General features: G+C 43.0%; 1 protein-coding gene across 1 annotated transcript in view; it reads left to right on the forward strand.

The window, feature by feature from the left end:
* The window catches only part of kiaa0825 (KIAA0825 ortholog), a 105,905-nt gene extending 82,995 nt beyond the window's left edge, over window positions 1–22,910 (forward strand). Inside the window, exon 23 of the mRNA XM_030104892.1 lies at window positions 22,727–22,910. Coding sequence (XP_029960752.1) covers window positions 22,727–22,910 — 184 coding nt within the window. The remainder of the gene's footprint in view (window positions 1–22,726) is intronic.

Consider the following 22,910-nt stretch of genomic DNA (forward strand, 5'->3'; position numbering starts at 1 on the left):
TCAAATAGACACTTTATAAAATGCTTTATTAAGATGATTATTGTAAGTTAAAGAAAAAAAAAATCAAATACCTAATTGACTCCAATGCCAGTCGAATGCATCGTCAAGAAAATCCCCACTCCACGTTTTCCACTTTGATTTCTCCTCACCTTCCTGCCTTCAGCCTACTTAATGGTGAGGGTCCAGTCCTGACTCAGTGTTTACCACTTCACCCTTTCTTTTTCCTCCTCCCTCTCCCGATGCCTCTCACTCCCCTTCTTCTTTACCCCCACCGCCAACCCCACTCCTCTGAAAGTGAAAGTGCTGATTGCTTTAAAAGACCATACAGAGACGTTGGCAGCCATTATCTGTGGTTAGAGAGGTCCAAGTAAAGAGCCGGGCCTTTCATCCCAACGACTCTGCTCCCTCCCGCCCTCCCCCCCCTGCTGGTTTGTGTATGTCAGAGCTGCGTAATTTGGCCCAACGTATGGCCCAGCGTGCCACAGTTAATGAGAGGCTGTTTGAGAGTTAAATGCACATGAATAATCATTGGGGAGCTGGAGGGAGAGAGAGAGAGAGAGAGAGAGAGCTTTGAATATCCACACATGCAAAGTAGATTGAGGGACCGGGTAATCAGAGACTTGATGGTAACTGTGTTACCAGATATCAGTATGAATGGACCGGTCAGAACACCTTCATGTCTGTGTGTGATAATGTTCGTCAACGTATAAACACAGCATGTGTTTGAATGTCACACTAATAATTAATCGTTTCTTTTCAGCAGTAAAGTAAATTCATGTTCAATAAACAGGAAGAAAAAAAGAGAATATCCCAAGCATAAGAGTTTTCAATAATTAACTTAGAATGAAAACAACAAATGCTTAAGCTACTTCTGATTAATTCTAACAAGTGGAGAACATTTCTGTGTTTTACCTTTAGGGGCGATCACATGTGTCTGGAATGGATTTCGAGGCACAAATAAATAATCTAAGCCTGATGTTCACCACCGCTGCCCTAGGATATGATAATCTTTAGCGTTTGCAATTAGCTCTATTGAATCGCTGGCATGATGGCTTCGGCTGCTAAACGGCCTGTTGTTGACATGTTTGTAGGCCTGTCAGGTGTGCGCGGCTCGTGCTGTGCGGATGAGCGCATTCCTCTTCATCGGAAGCACACAGCGTGGCTGGGTGTTTCGGATCATGTGAGAACATCCCACAGTTTTTTTCAAAAAACAGGAAACTCCAGGTTCACATTTGTTTATGGTGCCTGGCTTTTAAAGTTGGTAAATTTTACACAGTGCATTTATTGTTGGCTGTACCAACTCATTCAACTGTGTTTCACTTGCAAATGCAGCAAGGCAGATAAATCTAAACAGCAGAATTAAGAGCTGAGTACTGAATCCACAGATTATCCAAGTGCTGATTTAACACACTAATTAGACCATGGTGCAGGGGTGTTTAAACACGCAGGGAACTCTGTGCTTCAACAAAGGCCCTCTCTGCCCAGCACCAGCTATCAGTGAGAAGGAGTGTAATGGTAGAAGTCAAAACAGGGCTATTCATTTGCTCTTGTTGAGCTAAGTGCATTCTTGGCTCACAGTCGGGGGGCATCGCACCAGACTGTGCGGCTAAAGCCAGAGAGCCCATTTGTGGAGGCAAATGTCACCGTGTCACACCGCCCCGCATTTCTGCATCTTTCTCTGGCTGGCTGGTACCCTGCCGTGCCCTTCAGTCGTAACTCTTTCTCTGTGTGTTTACATCTGCTTCTGCTTTCTTTCTTTCTCTCTCCATTTCCACTCTCAACCCCTTCATCATGTCCATCTTTCTGTCTTTCAAAGCCGTTACTACTTATGTGGCTTTCTCCACGTTGTATCTGCCTCAACAAACCCTACAAATATTATCCCCACTGCTTAGCTTGTTTTGTATCCATGTTGTTTTGTTTTGTTTTGTTTTGTTTTCCATTTCTCTTCCGGCACATCCTTTTTCTTGCCAATCATCATTCAAGCCCAGGCTGAACTCTAAAGGCGGGTAGCTTTTTCATAACATTGCACTCTATGTCACCCTCGGTGCATTCATCCATTTCATCTCTGTGGTTCTGTGTGTGTATGTTTTTGTTTTGCTTTTATTTTTTTTCTTCATTCTTCTGTCAGTTATTGGACATTTGGTGTGCTTTTAACACAAAAACTGAAGCTTAACTGAGGCTGATCAAGGCAAAGATGGAGAGTGATCTCTCTGTTTCCTCCTCATTCCTTCTCTCTCTCTCTCTCTCTCTCTCAATACATCCTTTCTCTCTGGTTTGTGTGTCACAGAGACTGTTTCATCTTTCTGGTGTGTGTTTGCACTGCAACCAGAGCGTGCCCCATGCACGTTACCACTCTATCTCAAAACCAAACAGTGTGCGTGCGCTCTCGGCCTGGCAAAATGTTGTATGAGGCAGTAACCGCGTGTGTTGAGCTGCCAAGATAATGAATAGGCGACGCAGCTCATGCATGCTAATGTTATGTTGTAAGCAGTTTTGTTGACAAGTGCTAATACTTCTTTCATACTATCATCAAAAGCAGCTAATACAACAGCTATTACTCCACCGCACTCCATGCAAGACATGATGGATTGTGACCTTAATATAGGTTAGCTGAGTTTTGAAAGTTAAACAACCTGCAATAAATCACAGAATTATTACAATGCGCTTTAATTGGTTAAGGACTGTTTATTTCCTAAAGAGGTAGGAAAAATTGGGTTTCTGCACTTTTTAATTTGCAAAGTGCATTTTCATTACAAATGGCAGTTTAATATTACCCTCCTTTGTCATGCAAAATACGCAACACACTGGCAATCTATTAATTGGACAAAAATGCGGTGCCAGCGTAAATCCTCCTCCTCTCTCACTCCGTCGCTCTGTCTCTCCCTGCCTCTCTCGCCCTCTCTCCCCCCCCTCTGCCTCTCTGCTGGTAAGAGGTGGCAACATCGATCAGAAGCAAGCGAGACCAGGAAGACAAAGTTAAACACGCTCCCTCACTCCATGCCAGTTCTTATCTACTGATGAAAACACAACAACTGAACAATAAAAATAAAGGCAGAAGAACGCTGACAAGCCATTGTCTGCACCATGTCAGCAGCTTATTAAGAGATAGTAAATATGAGGGACATGTCGGTAATTACGCCTGCCCCCTGTTGGTTTTAGATATCAGCTCTTCCTTAGAGCAGCCGCACATGATTCATACAGCGGACGATGACGCCGCTTCAATTTTTTTTTAATGCAGCAATAAAGCTAAACCAGACATGCTTTATTCAGCGTAGGTCGAGATGTTGCATTATTATATGCCCTATAATACCTCAGATTACCGCAGCTTTATTTACCTTTCATTCTATGTCCATTTTGTGTGCTTATTTTGTTGATGTTCTTTTATTCTCTTCCACAAATGTTCTGAAACCTGTTTACTGCAGCCAAAGTGGAATGAAGACGTGTATTCCCCTATCTCAAACAGCAGTATTTTTGAAGGCTTCTAACTAGACACACAAAAAAGAACAATAACAACAAAATACTTGTTTCATTGGTTGTAAGAAAGTTTTTTGTGTTCTTTTTTGCATTTGAAATTCTGCTTTGTCTGAATTTAATAGAGGAGAAAGTAGTTTTTTGTTGTTAGAATTAGTGATATTTTGTTTTGTTTTCTTTGACATACTCTTGTTTACAGGAGGAACTTCCCTCAGTAGAGAGGTAATTATACTTTCTTTATAATACGTCAGTGGTCTCATTAGACCGCAGTGCAATCAGAACACAGATGATGGGCAAGACGGGCATCCTCCAGATTTCCAAAACTGACATTTTAAACATTTTAAAATACTCAAAGTGACCTTGTCAGTAGAAAATCTGCTGGGAGTAATGAAAGTTGGTACAACCATTTTAATGCTTAGATTTTACTCAATAGCAGGTGCCGTTATTCAAGAAACCTTCAGGTTGAAGTACCATGTGTCCTCCTTAAAAAAGCCTTAAGAAATACTACTTCTTTTTTAAGCACTTTTAGATACATAGCTGTTAGCAGCCATTCAATCCGGTTCACCTCTAAAACATGTGCTTTGTTACTTCCACCTATGAGAGAAACACATTTTTGGACTACAAATCACTACACCAAAATGTGAAAGAGAATTTAACAATAAATATCAATAAGAAAAAAAAACTTTACTTACAGTGTAACTTTTTTGATCATTGATTATAGGTGTGGATTCTTTTTGACAATTAAACCAGTGAAGGTCATTCACAGACTGAAATGTATTATGTTGCCTTAAATATATGCGCAACATTTACAGCTTGAATTAGATATGTACTCATTATAGCATCTTAGGTCCAACAAATCATTATATGAGGAGTTATTTGTGATTCAGAGGCTGATTCCCCCCCGTTTATTCCGAGTGAAGTTTGCATATGGGTTCAAACAATGTGAATCTTGATATCTGAGACTACGGCGCCGTGTGACTCCCTGACGGCAGCATTACGACACGTTGCCAGCTGGCTTTGACAGGGTGCCACCCAGACATGTCACAGTGCTGTCCTGTGTCTCTAACCCCAGCCAACACACACACACTCACACACACACACACACACACACAGCGAGACACGACTCTCACACAAGCTATATCCCCTCGAGGCCATCACTCACCCGTCATCCGTTGATGCCTCATAGACCAATCAGGCGCTGTCTCATGAGACGCAGTGTCACACATTTAAGGATGCATGACAAAGTGCTCCTTGATTTCCCAGTGGCCACTGTCTGCAGCCTGCTCACACTTCTGAACATGCATGAACGTACGCACACGCTCGCACCCACGACATGCTTTCATATGCGATGGTAGATACATGTCAAAGGCTGTTACGTCAGCTGAAGGTGAGAGTTGGAAGGGGAGGCCGTGTCTTTTCCGGCTGTTAATGCAGGCTAAATCATCAGTGATGTTGAGGTCTGCAAGATGGTGTTTGTCATTTAAATTCAAAGTAAGAAGATGTTATAGAAAGATTTTTATTTTTTTTTGCACGAAACTTTTAAGCATGTGTGACATTGAAGCACTTTTCTTCCATTATACACTCCAGTTAGAGCGTAATGCAGCAAACAAACAAGTATTTAGCGACAAACAAGAACTAAAAGCATACAGCTTCAACTCATATGAGGCCATAAGCAGTCATCTCGCTATTTTGGACTGCTCTTGTTTGGCTCTGGACCCCGATTCAATCTTCAGCCCACCAGCACGCCCCCATGATGGAGAGACACTTCTCCTTGATGTTGACATTTTCAAACAAGGAAAAAGCTCAGTGGTTGACCTGTGTCTCCCTCTTCCTCTCCTGTGTGTTTTGTTTTTCAGTGCATTTCTCTTTTTCTTTCTTTTTTTTTTTTGTCCCTTGTGTGTATGCACTGCATTGAGTCATGCTAAATGATGGGTCTCTGAAGCACTACAGAACGGTTTCGCTATAAGAAGAGAAAGACGGAGAGAGAAGGAGAGAAAGAGAAGGAAAATAATTAGTATGAGCGATAGTCTGAGTTGTGCGGGTCCTGAAGTTACTGCCACATGACCCACAAAAACTGTGATTTTGTTCAGGTAAAACGCATTCTGGGCCTATTACTCAAGCCATTGTGGCTGTGCACTCATATGAAACATGGCACACAGGGTGGGGTAAGGGGCAAGAAAAGGTATAGCACCAAAGCTCAATTGCAAACATAGCTTTTATGCTGGATGAAAGCTGAACTTCAATTGGCGAGAGCTTTCAGGGTCCTGTGTATGGGTTGCATTGAAGAAAGGCATACAGTAATGTTACAAAGCTATTTGTGCCACACTTTTGCACAATTACAGTCTTTTCTCTAAAAATGTGTTGTTTATAATAGGTGGCTGAGGCAACAATTGCACCGGAGTAGCTTTGAAGCTGGGAGCGCTGCAGTGGGTCGCGGCACAATGCGCTAAATATGTGACTATGAAGAAAAGCATAATTTTTATAAACTGACAGCAAATCAGCATTTAACCGGTATTGTAGTTTGTATGTTCATAAAAAAAAAGAAAAAAAACCCCCTCTATATGCGAGAGAGTCTTTTCATATCTGTAAGCTTGTGCAAATGTGTTTGTGTGCGAATATGGCAGGGTTCCCTTTTTTTTTTTCTTTTTTTAGCATAAAGTGCAGTGAGACACATGCCCCCCTCTCCTCAAAGCCCCCTATCAATCACGACCAATTAGTGTTTTCTACGGTGATAGGGGCCACAGTGGTCTGATGTTCTGACACCAGCTGCTGCGAATGCGCCATCTTTTCTTTGGCGGCTGTACGAAACGGTAATTGTTTGTGACGCAAAGCCCGCGCTGATCCAAAAACCAGCGCCGTCTCATGTTTTAGGTGAGATAAATCTGTCAGAAATCAATTTACCAAACCGCATATTCTAAGCCTGGCTTTTAAAATGGGTTTGTTTTGGTAATGGAGTAATCCTTTTTAATAGAAAATACACACACCTACACACTTCTTTCAAGAGAGTTTGATGGATTAGCTTTGCTGCTGAATTCCATGGATGACATCTTGGAGTGGGAATCCAGGTGTGGTTATCCTTCTATTTATTTATTTATTTTCTGTTTTCTTTTTTCTTGCGGCAGGAAATCGGGGCTGTGCTGGATAATATGCTTGTGCGAATATTGTCTGTGAAAGAGAAAGACGGATGGGGAGGGTGAGGCGAAAGCAGACTTGCGTCGCAGCTTTTTGAACGTTGTTGTGGAAATGTAACTGTACTAATCCGCAATCCCCAAGAACACCAAGTTACAACCAACAACCTCATGTTAGTTGCCAAAGACTGAGTGTACTTAATGAATATGCTTCCTCATGTAAGGCTACTATTGTGACCTGATTGATCCTTGTTTCGCAAATTGACCAACGAGGTGAAAAGTTGAAGGTTTTCATACTGTTCTCTTCCAAGGATAGCTTTCATCACCTCTCTGTGACTTGTTTTCCCTCTCCTGTCGTTCTTGCCTTTCTTCCATGCGATGCTTTACTATTTCCTGCTCTCATTCATGAATTTACATCCTCAGGTGGGGGGTCAGGCATACACTCAGGTGTGCGGCAGACAAAAGGGAAGAGAGCGCAAGTGAAGCTACTGTGACCACATCTATTTATCCAGCCATCTGTGGCGAAGGCACTGGCTGTGTCCATTCGGCGATGCTGCGCTGTTTTCCTAAGCTCAAGGCGTGACATTGGAAAGTGAAAGTACCTGCAGCCATGATCCGCCTGGCCTAAGGCGTGACGGGCCTGTCAGCGAGTGACATGAAACACCTGGATAAGAAAACCAGCAAGCCAAAACCCCGATTTCTCACATGTTTTACCGCTGTCTGAATCAGCTATTTGTTGTTTTGTCTCCCCGCTTTGGATTAACGCCAATAAAGGGGACACGGGTGGTTGAACTCCACTGGGGAGTTCATCGGTTCGCGCGGCACCTCCTGCATCCCGAGGCTGACTTACAGCATAGGCGGCATGAGGGTGGCTGCCTTCCCTCACCTGTGCACCCCAGTGCAAGGGCCAGCAGATATACTTAAAAACACATTCCTGATATGCCCTTTCTAAGTGTGTGGGAGTCTCCTTCTCACACGCAAACATTCAGGGGGAAAATCAGCCGCCCACAGAGACATATTGTCGCAGACTTTACCCCTAAAGAAGATCACTATCCTGAGGATTTATAGATCCTAATAGACATTTCTTGCAGTGCCCTGGATGAGATGTCAGAATTGATGGCATGCAGACTTTTATTACCTGGTATGGTGTGTGTAATTAGGTTAAATAGATGGGGTTGGACACGCATGGTAAAGGCTACATTTCTCACCCTGGCTGAATTTATTGGCCACACTCCGCTCCGCGAGGTCTGCTATAATGCACTCATTTGCATGGGGGCACATGTATCTGCTGGGCGCGTTACTGTTACATCAAAAGCGAAGCACAATGACAAGGGCCAGCTTATGAATAGCTTGGTTCAGCGGTTGGCATCGGCCCGGCTCACCAACTGCCTATTAGCTATGATATGAAAGCTGCCTGGCAAGTGTTAGATTGATACTTGACACTTCGAACAAAGCTCATTGTCATTGTAATTACTATACGTTGAGTCTTAATTTCATGGTCGTCCATATTGCCAGCATGATAGGGCTGTCTGTTACTTACATCTTCAGTAACAGCTGTCTATTCAGCCAGTGTATCCATCCGCCTTTCATATGTTCAACAGTCTCAGAAATAACGACTTCATAATGACTATAATCACTTCAGATGTAATTATAATGCATAGCCATTGGTACAATTAAACAGTATTTTCTGAAGAAACATACCACTTTTTTCTTCCTCCAGATGTCCAATCAAGTGTAAATCACAGATAAACTAATAGCAGAGGACTATATGTGTTATGACCCGTTCATTGAAGAGTCTTTAAAAGGAATCACTTTATACCAGTTACTCTGTCATTTGCTGCGGGGTCCATCCCATCTGTCTGTTAAGGACAAGCTGATAATGAAGTGTATTTGATGAAGTAAGTTGATAATGAGAGCGAGCCGGCCAGCAGTAATGACAGTGGAGGAGTTGAGACGGTGGCAGTAGCCTGCAGTCGTGGATGTTATTGTTCAGACTTTTTCTGACCTTCACAGATTCCGGATTCCCATCCAATACCCATCATCAGATTGAATCATCGAGGGGGCGTGTGTGCCCGTGCGTGTTTGTTGGTCTTGTGTGCGCGCGTGCGTGCGCGCAAATATGGCAGAATGATCTCATTCACCAAGGTCTTCCCCTCCCACTATAGGGGGAACAAAAATAATCCTGCAAAGAGGGGCGTTCACTTTCACACGCATTCATGCACACATCCCGCCTCTGACTCCCAAGGCCGGGCAATTGGCTCGGAGCAGCTGAACCGTGTTACTCCGCACACATGGAAACACATGCAGGCTCAGCCGCTCATTCACTTCAACCTGGCTACTTGCCTGTGCACCAGGACGAGGTCTGTGGGCCCTCCGCTGGGATGCGGGTTGCATAGCAAAGTAATTTGTCTAATATCTCCAACATCCTCTCTCTTTCTTTTTGTCCATCTGCCTGTTTTTTTTTTTTTTTGTTTTTTTTTTTACTCGCACGCACATCTGGTATCCCCCTTCCCCTTATACACTTTCACCCTCTTCCTTCCTTCATCACACCCGGTGACTACACCCTCAACGTTTTCTGCCTGTCCCACCCTACCCCCAACTCCTCCAGACTCGGAGACAGCACAGAGGGGTCTGCTGGAGACAGGGCCCATTGACAGGCTGAAGTGGCAGTAACTTATTGTCTATTGATGGAGTGTGACAAATCATGTGGGAACGCAGGGGTGCGTGGCAGTGAGAGCCAGGGTGTTGAGTACGTGAGTGTGCTTGCATCTTGAATGTGTCTGTGCGTGTGCGTGAGTGTGTGTGTACCCACATGTGTTTGTGACTTTTTTTTTTTTTTTTTTTTTTTTTTTTTTGTCACTGTGTCTGCATGTGCGCAAGATCTTAGTGTGGGGCAGGCGGGCATAGCCGGGACCCTTCACAGCTCATTTAGCCCAAATGGGGCCACCTGGGTGGTGAGGGAGCTCAGCAGGGCGGCCCTGGCATTCTGGAGCCCCGCTGACAGCCCCCCAAATATAGGGGCTCCGCTGGACTATTAATCAACACAGCCGCTCTGACAAATCACCACAACTATGACCTAATGAGAGAGGAGAAGGGAGAGAGGTGGAGACATGATGGAGGAGATGGATTGGGCAAAAGCAGTATATGGACCAAGGTAAAAGGGGTTGAATGCACGAGGTTAAGAAGTGACAGAGAAAGTGGAGGCTTAATGAAAAGGAAATGAAAGAAGGAGTAGGTTGATATTACAACTGGCACCACAGGCCACAGGGGTAAGCCACGGGGTAATGGGGGGGAAATGCTAACACAGTTGTCATCTGAAACTGATTCTCGGATCTGCGATTCTGCCCACACCAAACCAATTGATTTGTCATGAAAGCCCAAATCATGCACTCCAGAATGTAGCTTTAGTGAATTAGCGAGCACCCCCTCAGCTGCGGCAATTCTCTATTGCTGGAAAACAAATTAGACTACGAATGCTTCCTAGACACTTTTTTTTTTTTTTTTTTTTTTTTTTTTTGCAGATGCTTCAGAGCAAATTAGAGGTGAGAAGACGTTTGATTTTGAAAGCAAACAACATTGATGTATGTCTCCTTCTCTGGTTCCCACCCTGCGGTGAGCTAGCATCTAATCTCTCCACTACCAATCTCAGGTCCAAATCACATTAGCTGGGATCAGAGGTGAAACTGGAGCTTTTCAACAGCAGCCTGTTCCCACTAATGAACCCCCATGGCCATCCACTGCATATTACAGCCACACTGAGTGAGGGGGAGAAAGTTTTGCAATAATCATTATGTAATTGCACAATGCCTGGGTTTCCATTGCCCTGACATTTTGAAAGCTCAATAGCAATATCTTTATGCTTCTCTATAGGGAATATGTTTGGAAAACCTGTTCTCTATATGATTGATGGTTTTCTGAGGCTAAACAATCTACTTATTGTAATTATGTAGTGTGCAGTGTCCATCTAAAGTTTGTATTCTACAGTTATACTTTATTTGCGGCGAGTCTTTTACGCCGTTGCGAACTCAGCCTGAGACTTGTCTGTTTAAGGAACACTGCTGTTAAGTCATTCAGCGAAGAGATGACCACCTCACCTCTCACCCACAGCCAACGCCACTGCAAAATCATGCGTGCCCACTCTGACTTCTTCCCCTTCTCACTTTCTCATGATAGAGATTTTATTTTTAAACCTGCACTCAAGACCGCAGCTTTACTTCTCTGTTGCCGATTAATATGCTGCCTGCCGCCGAACTCTGCAGTGAATATTCAAAAGCAGTACCCTCCTATTGACTCGTATCTGTCTGCTGCGCTGTCCAGCCGTGGGATCTATGTGATATACTAAGCCCCAGTCTGTCTGGTACATTGACTGACCCAGGATGGAAGGGCCATGGAGACGATGCAGAACTGCATGCTCCTGCCATCCATTACTCTGTTACAACAGCTACTTCATCCCAGCGAAGCCCAAGACCTCATATACATTCTCCGCATGTGGACGGCTCTTTTTTCTTTAATTAATTGACTTTATTTTAAGAAATTTCTAAATCAGCAATTATTTTGTTTATTGATACAAGTGTTTGAGTTTATTTATGTAGAGGCAAACATCTGTTACATATTACACAGTTTATATCCTGGATTAGTTTGAAATGTCTGGATCTTTGAAGAGCTACAGATTTGCCTTTGAATCAGCAACATTTAGAGTTTCTGCTCATAATTAGTGATATCTAACAAAGCAGTTATAATGCTTTACTTGTGGATTGCTTAGTTGAATGATAAAAAATTGTGTAAATCAATACAATTAGTGTACCTCCTCCTTTCTGAGGTGTAGTATAAAAATTTGCCTAAATCAAGCCTTTTTCAAAGAGGAATACTTTACACATTGTGATCTGCTGTCTGAATCACTGAAAGAAAAGCGTCTTATATATGATCAACATCATGACAAGTCCGTATGTTTTCGCCATTTTCTTTCTTCGGAGAGGAATGACGGATGCGACCTGACATTTAATGTTGATGATGGCAGCCTCTGCCAGTAAAGTACCGTATTAGTGCCCCTCGCTTCCCTTTATGACCTTCGTTGCAGTCAGGCACTAATGCCGCTAATGTGCTCAGTTCTTTCTCTCGTACTCGTGTGACAAAGGAATAGAAGAACAGGCCTGTACAGTCGATATGTAAAAAAGGGAACTTTTTAAGTCACATAAATAAAGGGTGAAAATCTAATCGACATGTCATGCTTTTGTTCTTTTTTTTTTTGTTTTTTTTTTTGTTTGTTTTTTTCCTGGTATGTGTGCCTCCATCCAGATCATGAATGGTGATGTTACCCCTGCTCTTTTCATCGAACGTGACAATGTTTGTATTTTGTTTGTAAGAAACGCAACACTGCCAGAGGGCTGTGTGCCAAGTGTGAGAGAGCGTGCATGTATGCTCTCCTGAGCTGACAATAGACCTTTGCAGCATCAAATCCCTACAAGGTGAGGCACAACTTAAAAACGTCTTTTCATCGCTTTCCTTATCTCTTTCACACTGCTGTTGGCAGCAAAAAAAAAAAAAAAAAAAAAAAAGAGAAAGGAAAACTGTGAGAGGGAGCATTATAATTTTATTATAAGGACAGGGGGGTAAAATAGAGCACATGCGATAAGGATCTGGAGATTAGGACGGAGCAGAACAATAAATTATGCAAAGTGTTTGAAAACACATACAGCTATAATTAAGTGGCATTTGATTTTAAATGAGGTGACAGCAAGGATTTATTTATCTCCTTAACCCCCTAAAACTGCCATTAGCATGGTGGAAAATGAACTGTTTGAAATGGTAAGAGAACAAGGCCCTGATCTGATAGACAATAACAGAGCACCCCCAGCCAAAGACTAATATGCACACATGCGCCCACACACACACACACACACACACGCACAACATAGAAAGGTGAGATCAATGTCTGCACGGACTAATCAGTTCATTGCAGGCCCAGCCACACCACGGGAGCCTGCAGCTAATAATGTCATTATGTACAGAGTTTGGATCCTGCTGTATTTACAGTTTGGCATTCATTGAGGACTTGCACACCAACTGGTGTCTGTTATCTTTAGTGTTTCTCTTCTACACTTCCAAACGTCAGCGTTGGTGTTATTCAAAGAACCATTTTGGAATGTTAATGTGTCACAATGGTTTTTCTTTACAGAAATTTTCATTTTGTGTTCTGGATTATTGCACAATACTTCAGTAAATATTTTGCTGCTGTGTTTTCTGCTTTAGTGCATTATGATCCATTTTTGGATATAACATTATCAGCCTGATTTCTTCTTATTGTGAAGAAAATATTTTGAGTTTACCCCAGCTGGCTCTTGGTGCCAGCTGGGACTGACGTTGCTTTGGGGTCAAACATAAACCTGGAAGGAACACTGTCGCTTCACTATCAAAAGAGTCCTTGGATGCATGAATGGATGCTGTTTTATCTAATAAACTGCCTCGTCGTCTTTAGCTTTTCAAACAACTTTCAGTAAATTTCACAGAAGCATTTTCTTGTCTTAATCTGTTGTTATCAAATAAACAAGACTTGCAGCTTCACCAGCGCGCACTCCGTTTAAGTGGAATATGCTGAAAAGTGCAATTTATTCCTAGTTTCTGTGGAAATTCTGCAAAGCTGGGTTTGAACTGAAGTCTTGCCAGATCAGTGTCTGAGAGCGAGGCCTTTGTCTGAGAGCAAGCTGCACTTTCACAGCTCTCAACGTTCCGCAGAAAATGTTACAGTTCATATATGCACAAATGACAAAGAGAAAGGATTGAATAAGTAATGGAATATTTCCTTGCGAGCACATTGAGGCGCAGTAACAACAAATAAGTTTTTCTTGACTCTGTTGGCTGTTCTGTGGGGAGATTCTTAGTGAATGCTCATTCTCAGTGTTTTGTGCTTGTGTGTGAGAGGCGGGAAATATCTAAAGCTACAGACTATTTATCTGAGTCATCTTTGTTCATTAATTCATGGCTTATATTTTATGCATCTGGTGTTAAAGTTGAAGAGAGTAGATCCAAATACAGACACAAGGCACCGAGATAGCTCGTGTGGTTTTAATGATTATTCTCAGAAGACAGCTGAAGATGTGCAAACCTGCTTTTTCCAGAGGAGAACACGGAGTTGAAAGTTTAGGTGGATTCTGGCGGGAAGACCTGATAACAGCAACAAGTGAGCTTTAGTTGGAGGACTACTGGGTGATGTGTGGAGTGGGACTGTGAGGGAAGACAGAGGGTGGAGGAGAGACTGGTGGGTTTATTTAGGACAAAACCAGCATGTTATAAGAGAACTCTGAGATGAATGAATGAAATTTAATTGAATGAACCTGATATTGTGAAGAGGAAAATGGATTGCACACGCTGCTCTAAAAAAAGATTGGCGCTTTTATAAGAAGCAGCGATCAGGGAAACGGGTGGGATGAAGGGAAACTGTAAAGACTCAGAAACCTAATTCTCTGCAGGGCTGTTCAGGCCTGTTGTTTGGGTTTAGTCCTCTTTGTGTTTTACCTTTGCATTTGAGAACATGGATTATTGTGTACTGATGGTCAGAGAGCCTCTCATTCTTTTTCTTTAACATCTCTTGGCTACAGATATATGTTCCCCCTTGTCTCCTCCAGTCCGTCTCCCTCTTTTTGGCTGGGGGTGAAAGACAGATTGCCCCAGCTGAAATGTTTGATCCCACCGAACCACACACTCACCGAAGCCATTAGGAGTTACCTGCCGGTGTGCCGGGGTGAACGACTGACACACTGACTACCCCTCTAACCCGGCCTCCTCCTGTTACAGCAGCAACATGCGAGAGATTGATGACAGACGGAGGGTGAAGGTGGTCATGAGCCATTTTGGATAAATAAAAATAGTATGTCATGCTGAGAAATGAATGAATTTTCAAAAAGATGATTATTTTATTCTCGTTTTAACAACAGAAACGCAGTCTGCATCCACATGGTCGATAATTAGTTGGATTAGAGTGGTCAAAAATATTTCTGGGATTGCATTTTTAGCTGTTGGCAATAATTGCCGAGAGGCTGTGTCAGGCCGTCACAGTGAGGACATGGCTGAAAGGTGCCAAGGAGGTTGGCTTTCTTAACGAAGGGCCTCGCTGCAGTGATTTACTGCAGCTCAAGTGAGAGAGGTCACACACATACACACATAAGCACAACATGCTCGCATTTCTCAGTGTCACAACTTCCTCTTGGGTGCTGTTTCAGTGAAAGGTGCCAGGCTGCTCAGCCAAGCTCCTAACAAGAGCCAAACAGTTGGGAGACAGAGAAGGAAGAAAAAGAAAGGAGAGGTGAGGCGGGAGGAAGAGGAGGGGGGGGGGTCAGAATGGAAGATAAGAGTAGCAAAGAGCTGTCACCCTCGTGGGACACATGCAGAACTCGGCGTCTGTGTGAAGCACTCAGCGACTGGCTGCACTGACCAGCAGACACTTGTGTAGACTTGGCAGCTGTTTGGTTATTTGTTGTTGTCCTGATTTTTTTTCTTCCTTTTTTTTTTTTACAGCGCATAATAATGCATTCACAAGCGGCACGGTTTCTAAATTGGCCCTCACCTTGTCGAACATAAACAAGGCCCCTCGCCTTATTCTACTGGAGCGAGATCTGATAGATCTCGGCCACAGAAGCATGGCGAGCCTATTTGAGGAATGTACCAAACTGTGTCCTATAGGCCAGTACTCACAGTCACACTGTGGTGGACAAGCAGCCTAATGATGTCTGAAATACCAGAACAACTGCTATGATATGCTGTGATAATTGCTACCCTCCTGTCCACAGTACAAATAAATGTGGAATCGGTAGGCAAACACATTAATATGGAAATGTCTACATTAATTTGGAGCATGGTCTAAATTATTCAGTAATTAAGCCACTGCAAATTTACACAAACTTCCCCCTGGATGACTGGAGAGAGGAGCTGGAAACAGCCATGCAGAGGGATTTGAAATATGTGATTGCACGATGTGCAGTCATATTCCTCCACACAAACCTGGCCCACAAAAAAAAAAACACACACACAATGTCGCTTATACAACTCTAAATGCAACAGCGTTTATTAGAAATCAAACATTTTTGTTTATTTGTATACATTCGTTCAGCAGCAAAAGCTGGATCCACTCCTGCCATCGTGACTAAAACCAGCAGCTCAACAAAACGATTCATTTTATATGTTTTTCAGTCATTTTTTCACTCACAAAAAAAGAATTCAGACTGTCGTAAAAACAATGTCCCTTCACTACGCGTGGCACGCGCCTATTTAACAGAAAACATCAGAGAAACTGAAAAATATTTATAGTAGTCTAACAGATTTTGGGAATCATTGATGCCACGTTCACATCTGTACATTTGATATGAAACTGAAGCTCGTAGACAATTAAATCAGCTCGGCACAAAAGCTTAAAACAGGAGGAAACAGCTTTCTAGGCGCCGCGCGGAGGCAACTAAATCTGCCTTCAAGCACCTCTCAAACTCATTAATTATCACTTTATGTTTTATTTGTTTAACTAAACTCTAAAAATTGACAATTATGGGCAGAATCTGTGTGTGACTGTTTTTTAAGTGTCAGTTATATTGTATTTTTAGCTACATAAGTCATGTCAGTCAGTTTTATATATATATATATTTCATATATAGAGGGAGAGTTGTCCATGTTTTTAGCCCTGAGTGCTGTACAACATTAACTCAAGCAGAATTTAATGGAAACATCAAAACGTTACTTCTCTAGTCATCCTTCTCTTTCTCTTTTCTCGCACTATTTTTGGACTCGGTGTGTGCGGTGATTTACGGAAAACACCCTTCGCACCCTCTGAGGTGCCGAGCTTATCGCTGCTTGGATTTTGGAGTTGCAGACTCCGGCGCGTTTGAAGTTCGGCGTTCGTGCGTCTCTCTCTCTCTCTCTCTCTGCATGTGTGTGTGCGTGCATGTGTCCGTGAGTCTGGGTGTGTTTGTGCTCAAGCAAGTAAAAGCCATATCGGCTTGTGTAGCTGTGGATGTCCTTTCAAAGGGCCTCCACAGATCTGTCCGAGGGGCCTTTGATCATGCGTCGGAGCACTCACCTGCACTCACTGGCCCTCGAGATGGGAGGGTGTGAGCGAGGTGGGAGAGCCTGCCTGTTAATACCGCATGCAAATGACCATTTAGAGAAAGCCCCACTGTTGCGTACATTAATGCAGATTGGAGAATGGAGATCATTAAACTGTAACGCTTTGTCACAAATGTGGCTGCTTTAGGATAGAAGTCTGATGAAGTCCGTTTCAGATTAAAGGTCTCTGCTCCACACCCGCACCACCCACTGCAGATCCTTCCTGGTCTCCTCTGATCAGGAGACTCTATGGCTGACTGGTAAAAACCAACCAGTAGGGAATGAGGGAGACGACCTTGCTTTGGCTTCTTGGGGACGTGCAATCTCACCTGGGCAGTTTCAGGATGTCTCGACACCGGAGAGTGAAGACAATCTGACAGCAGACACGTGAGGGAAAGGAGGTTATACATGCAGGGGAAGGGGAAGACTCAGGTGAAACACACTGACGACAATTAGACGCACAGACGGAGGGCAGACAGGAAGAGGAAGTGTGCGGAGATGAGACAGGTGAGTATCAAAATAAAAGAGGGAGAGATGAAACAGGGAAGACACACAGATTTTATGCAGACATAGAAGGATCCCAGACAGCCTCTAGCATCATCTGTTGTTTTTGCCTTTGTTTAGTCTTTGCGGTGTTTTCAGATCTTTTTTTACGCTGCATGCCTTTCAAATAATTCAGACCTCACCTTTTTAAAGTTGCCTCAGATTTCAGTCTTTTTTTTTTTCTTTTTTTTTTTCTAGAGATTCTTGGTCCAGTGTTGGGGTCAAGATGAAGTGTCCTCGTTTTGAAAATCCTTAATGAGTCAGTTTACAGTTTGATGAGATGGAAGGTTGAAGTTCAAGGTCAAGAGCTGCTATGTTAATTTTGTATTCATCAAAATGATTATAATAATAAAAAAAAACATAATGTCCGTAAGTTTGTTTTTTTTGTCTGTGTTGAACAAAGCAGCTGAGTGGAAGCTTCCAGCTGATGTTTACTTTGAAGCAGATTCGCTTTGATATCGCATATTTTTGTCCTTGTTGTTTGAGTAAATGTTCTCGTGGCTCTTGAGTGGACATCAGCTTGTATTGAGACGGATCTCAGGTAGGGTCTAATGCTGAGTGGCATCGCCGCACCGCACGGACATACTGTAGATCTGACACTGAGTTGATCTGACAATAGAATGGATCAGTGTAGCGGCTAGTAAGTCAGAAGGTAGAGCATAATCCCTTCTGTCAAGTCTCTGTCTCGTCAATATTCAAATCCAGCCAGCTGTCCAATGGCTGTCAGTTACAATCTCCCTCTAGCTTATAGCCCGGCACAGGCACATATCTAAATTGAATTGGATGTTTGCTTCTCAATGGAAATCGAGTCAAAGAAATAGAGCCCTCCTGCCCCGTATTGTGAACACATCAGTCACCCCGTCTGAACTCGCTTCTAATGTACAACCTCAATTATGAGCTCATGATATAGTTTCTTACTTATTTACCTTTTTTTTTTTTTGGTTTAGATTGCCATTCTATTGTTGTTTGTGAAATCTGTGTGAACTAAACAGGATCACCAATCTGTAGTAGGAGTCTAGACCAGAGAAGGAGAGAAAATTTCATTGACCTTTACGGGTATTACAAGGAGAAGAGACGCTACACAATGATAAACAGCCACAAACAGAAAATGAACACATATTTCCATGAAATGTAAAAGATATTCTATGTTGTCTGTGATGCATTGTGACTAAAATATGAATTCATGAGATTTTCAATTCATTTTATATGTTTTATTAATGTTTAACACATTATCCAAACATTTTGGAATCAAGGTTTTGTAAATTGAAATCAAACTGATATTATTCAAAAATTATACAACACAATGTCGACACTGCCAACTTTCAGGAGTTCCCTTTTTCCTTTCTGTAATGTTTTGTTCAAATTCTCTGAATTTCTGAGAATATCCTGTACAGTAGAGCAAACTAACACTGCACAAGAATAAAATAAGTTGGATTGCGGAGTCCATGGAGGACATACAGATATTACTCTACTGTACATTCATCCTCTGACCTCACCTTTAACCCTCACCTTTAAACATCCAACCTCAGAAACTGAACTCCGACAGCAGCCGGAAGAAAAACGCTGCTCGGGTTTTCCGGCATTCTGGTCAGGTAGTGGTAGCCGGACAAGTTCATCCATCTTTTGTGAGTTCATCTCACACTGGGAAGACGGCTCACTCGCTGATGTTGGTGAGGTGGGATTTTTTTATTGTCCTAAAGTCCATCCACCTTTACATGAGAATTGCTTAGAGGGTTTTTTTTCTTTTTCTTTTTTTGACATAAAATCTTGTCAAATTAAAGTTTCACACTAATTACAAGTTCTAACCCCAGATTGCATGTTTGAGAACTAAAACTGTGTCAGTTTGGCACACAGTTCCTGAGGCTGAGGGTGTGACGCTCAGAGTGGATCTCACAAGCCTGAAAAATGATCGGGGACATTTAACCGTCTCTCTCTTTTTTTTTTTTCGTGTCCGTCTCTTGCTCTGCGTCTCGCTTCCTACTTCCCTGACACATGTCGCCCTGGCGTGCATGGAAAGGCCTGACCTTTGGAAAGTTTAGCACTTTAAATATTTAGGCTTGGGTTATGATGGATCCTCCAGGCCCCGCGGCAATGTGCAAAGCCTCTGATTAGGGCTGCTGTCAGAGTCATTTAGCTGAGTGTCTGGCTGTCGGTGGCGCTCTCTGTTTGACAGGCGAGCCTTTTAAACAAACAGAGGTCCCAGTGGCAGAGCGGGCAGGGCACCCTGTGCAGCACAAACACCCACCGCTCTGAGAGAAACCACTCAGCCCGCTGACAGCTGCACACGAAACCACTGGCCACTGTCTCCCGTGATCTCTCAGCCACTCTGTCTTTTTACACACTTCCTTTAACACACTCTATACTTGTCCTGCCTCTTTTCTGTTGCTGCTCATCTTTTTTTTTTTTTTTTCATTCTTCACTGATATTTTTTTTTTTTTTTTTTTGTGGGTATGTGTGAGCATTTGCATCTCCTTTTTTGTAATTCTTCATTTCCAGAAGGCAGTCCTGCCAAAGCTGAATATCAAACTTTCATCTCCATTGTGTTTTGAGTGAGATTTCGTAACTATGTTGATTGCCTGACGATCTCTGAGCACGGCTTATGCTCTTAATTTGTTGAACATCACTACTCATTATGGGGCTGAAAATCAGGATGGATGCTCTCTGTCTTGCGCCTGCATCATCCCATGATTAGGACAGCTTACATTGATGTTCACATTGAAATATAACTGAGCCAGCCTTTTCATCTCACTCTCAGACAATCTCCCGTGGCATCAATCCTGTAAATATATGAGTCTTAATATGTGTGTCCTATTCTGTATTCAGAGGAAGAGCCAAGTCAGCAGCTCCAGTATTAATGCATGAGAAATGAGCAGAGCCCATAAGAATTAAAGGGTAAGACTCCCCTTATTAAGATGTAAATTCCGGGGGAAAACTTGCAGAAATGAGGATACAGTGAAGTTACTGTCAACTTTAGCCTACTTATGCATTTCTAAGAAGCGTTGTTGTGTTGTAGTTGTTGAAATTAGATACACACAGCAAGGAAGGAAGGTTGTGTGATTTTTTTTTTTTTTTCCCCTTTTCCACCTCATTTTCAGCATGAGATCAACCAGCCCCAACAAATATGCAACCTATACTTTACAGAACAATTTACACTATTGGCAACACTATCTCGTGACACTTTACATGGCAACTGTTGTAGTAATTCAATCTCTCTCTCTCTCTCTCTCTCTCTCTCTCTCTCTCTCTCTCTCTCTCTCTCTCTCTCTCTCTCTCTCTCTCACTCTCTCTCTCATTTCAAATTTGCACTTAACACCTTCCAGGGGAAAGGCTTCTCATTCATCAACAGTGTTTGTCCCAGTGACAAGCAGGGCGCCTCCTGCATATCAATATCAGCTAAGACAATGCTGAGCCTGTAACCTTCAGCTAAATGTCATTCTGCTTAATCCTATTTGAAAATTAAACATTGAAAAACCTTTAGCGTACCTTCCTGTCTTCCTTCCTCTATCGCTCTCCCTCCTTTATTGGCTGCCGTTCCTCCAGCTTTCTTTTTGTCGCTCCCTTGCTGCTCACAGTATGACATTTGTATTGTTTTGTTTCTGCGAGTATTGGTTTCACATTATGCTTATTTGGTGGGACTGACTTTTAATTTTATGTCACAGAAAACAATATTTAGTGATAACTTGCCTTCGTTCGCTCGTCTCTTTTGAGAGATCGTCCATCCACACTGTGATAAATCCAAAGATAGAGGCTAACACCAAAATTTCCCAGTGAAACAAGGCAAGAGAAACCAAACTTTTCTGTGGAGAGACAATAGCATCATAGAGAGTCAACCTATCTGTCATTTACATAAACAGATCCTCCCCGAGCACGAGGTAATTACCACACTGACAGTGGTGGGGAAATGGAGAAAGAGGATGTCTGATTTGTCCAGATACTTGCTCTGACACAGGCTTTAACTTCATCAAAGTGCATTGAGAAGCGGCCTTCTTAGTATGCATGAAACACATGCAGGATGCACTCATCGTTTTGCCCCCTCGTCTTCCTCCCCGACACACACATGTACGCTTCGCACACGCACGACTACGAGCCACGTGTTTGAAGATACAGTGAGAAATCGGAGGGGAGGGCGGCCCGGGATAAAAGAAAACGCAGAGATTGCAATGAAAATGCAATCATTTGCAGTCAGACAGATATAATTCTTCTTTGGAGGGAGTGTGATGCGGCGGCTCAAAGACACCCTTCAGCATGCTCTCTATACGGATTTGATTGACCACAGTCACTCGTCAAGGGATTCAATTGAAATACTGAGAGTGAATTACAACACGACTGCCCTTGATGTCTTCATATTGAAGCCCTCCATCCACCCTGGAGCTTGAAGAATTACAAAATGTGATGGTGGGGGGGACACACCGCAGAAGCGATTAAACAAGACAGACCTGCAAAATTATATGTGGAGCGGTTTCCTCCGTAAAAATGAGTCTCTTTGACTGGGATGGTTGTGCAGCCGCTCCGTGACGAAGCTCCAACCAGAGTCAGAATCCAGAGAAGCTAAAGATTCAGTCTTCTTCTTTAACTTTAGTGTTTCCTGGAGCGTTCCTGGAGTCCTCGGTGTGTGTGTGTGTAGATACCTAGAGGTGTGTGTCTGTAACTGTGTGACGGAGTATCACAGGAGCACAAACTGCCACACGGCAGGAAAAAAAAAAAAAAAAGGAAACAGAAGACGACTCCCATATGAGAACTTAAGGAGAAAAAATGTGGCTTTCAGAGCCTTGGACGTGTGCGTGTGCCGTCTCGTTGTTCTACACCGCCGGGGAGTAAACATGACGGCACACTGACCCACGAGGATTCATTTCACCGTGGGGATAAATGCGGTGGCCCCCATTAAGAAAATCAATAGGTTTTTTTAGGTGAAGACCGGTTTAGTCGTCAGGCTGCGGTCGGGGCTAAGTTAGGGTTAAGTGTAACGTTCCCACCCGGCATGGCAACAGTGTGTGTGCTTGTTTGTTTATTTGTGAAGTGAGTAATATAACAAACGAGTGAAGTCGAACATTATATTGATGTAGTGATGTGCTGGCACGATCCTCATACATCAAGGTAACAAATAGGCAGAGTAATGACAAATAATCCGATTGATATGTACTGTTTAAGTAGTATTTTGTGGTACTCTTTGAAGCAGTGGTGGCTTCAAGGTTATAGGAGCAAAGTTTTGTTTGGAGGTTTGCATTTTAGCACTGTGGGTCCCTGAACAAAACCTCTGACCCTCAGCAGCTGCACTCTGGGATAGAAGGGGAACATGTCGAGTAAAAAAGGAAAATATAGCATGTTTTCTGTCTTCTATGAGTATTTCTTTGATTAGATACGTATGTGCTATACTCATGCTCATTACTTTCTTAACCTCTGCACATAAGAGACACATTAACAAGGTTGCATTGTTTTTGTTTTGTTGTTGTTTTTGTCAAACTGAAACGGCTGACGTTCTATGTCTCAATACCTTCCAGGTGGGAGATGGCAGATGATGCTGAGCTGGAAGACGGAGAGAAGGCAATAGTGGAGGAACTTCAGACAGCTTTCTTTTCCTGCTGCTGCACCTTGGAACCACAGGACCCTCCTGAAGCTGAAGAGGCAGAAGCAGATCCGGCCCAGACGGAAACACAACCATCCAATGAAACTGTTGCTCAATGA

This window comes from Salarias fasciatus, chromosome 12 (assembly GCF_902148845.1).
Source record: "Salarias fasciatus chromosome 12, fSalaFa1.1, whole genome shotgun sequence".
Lineage (NCBI taxonomy): Eukaryota > Metazoa > Chordata > Actinopteri > Blenniiformes > Blenniidae > Salarias > Salarias fasciatus.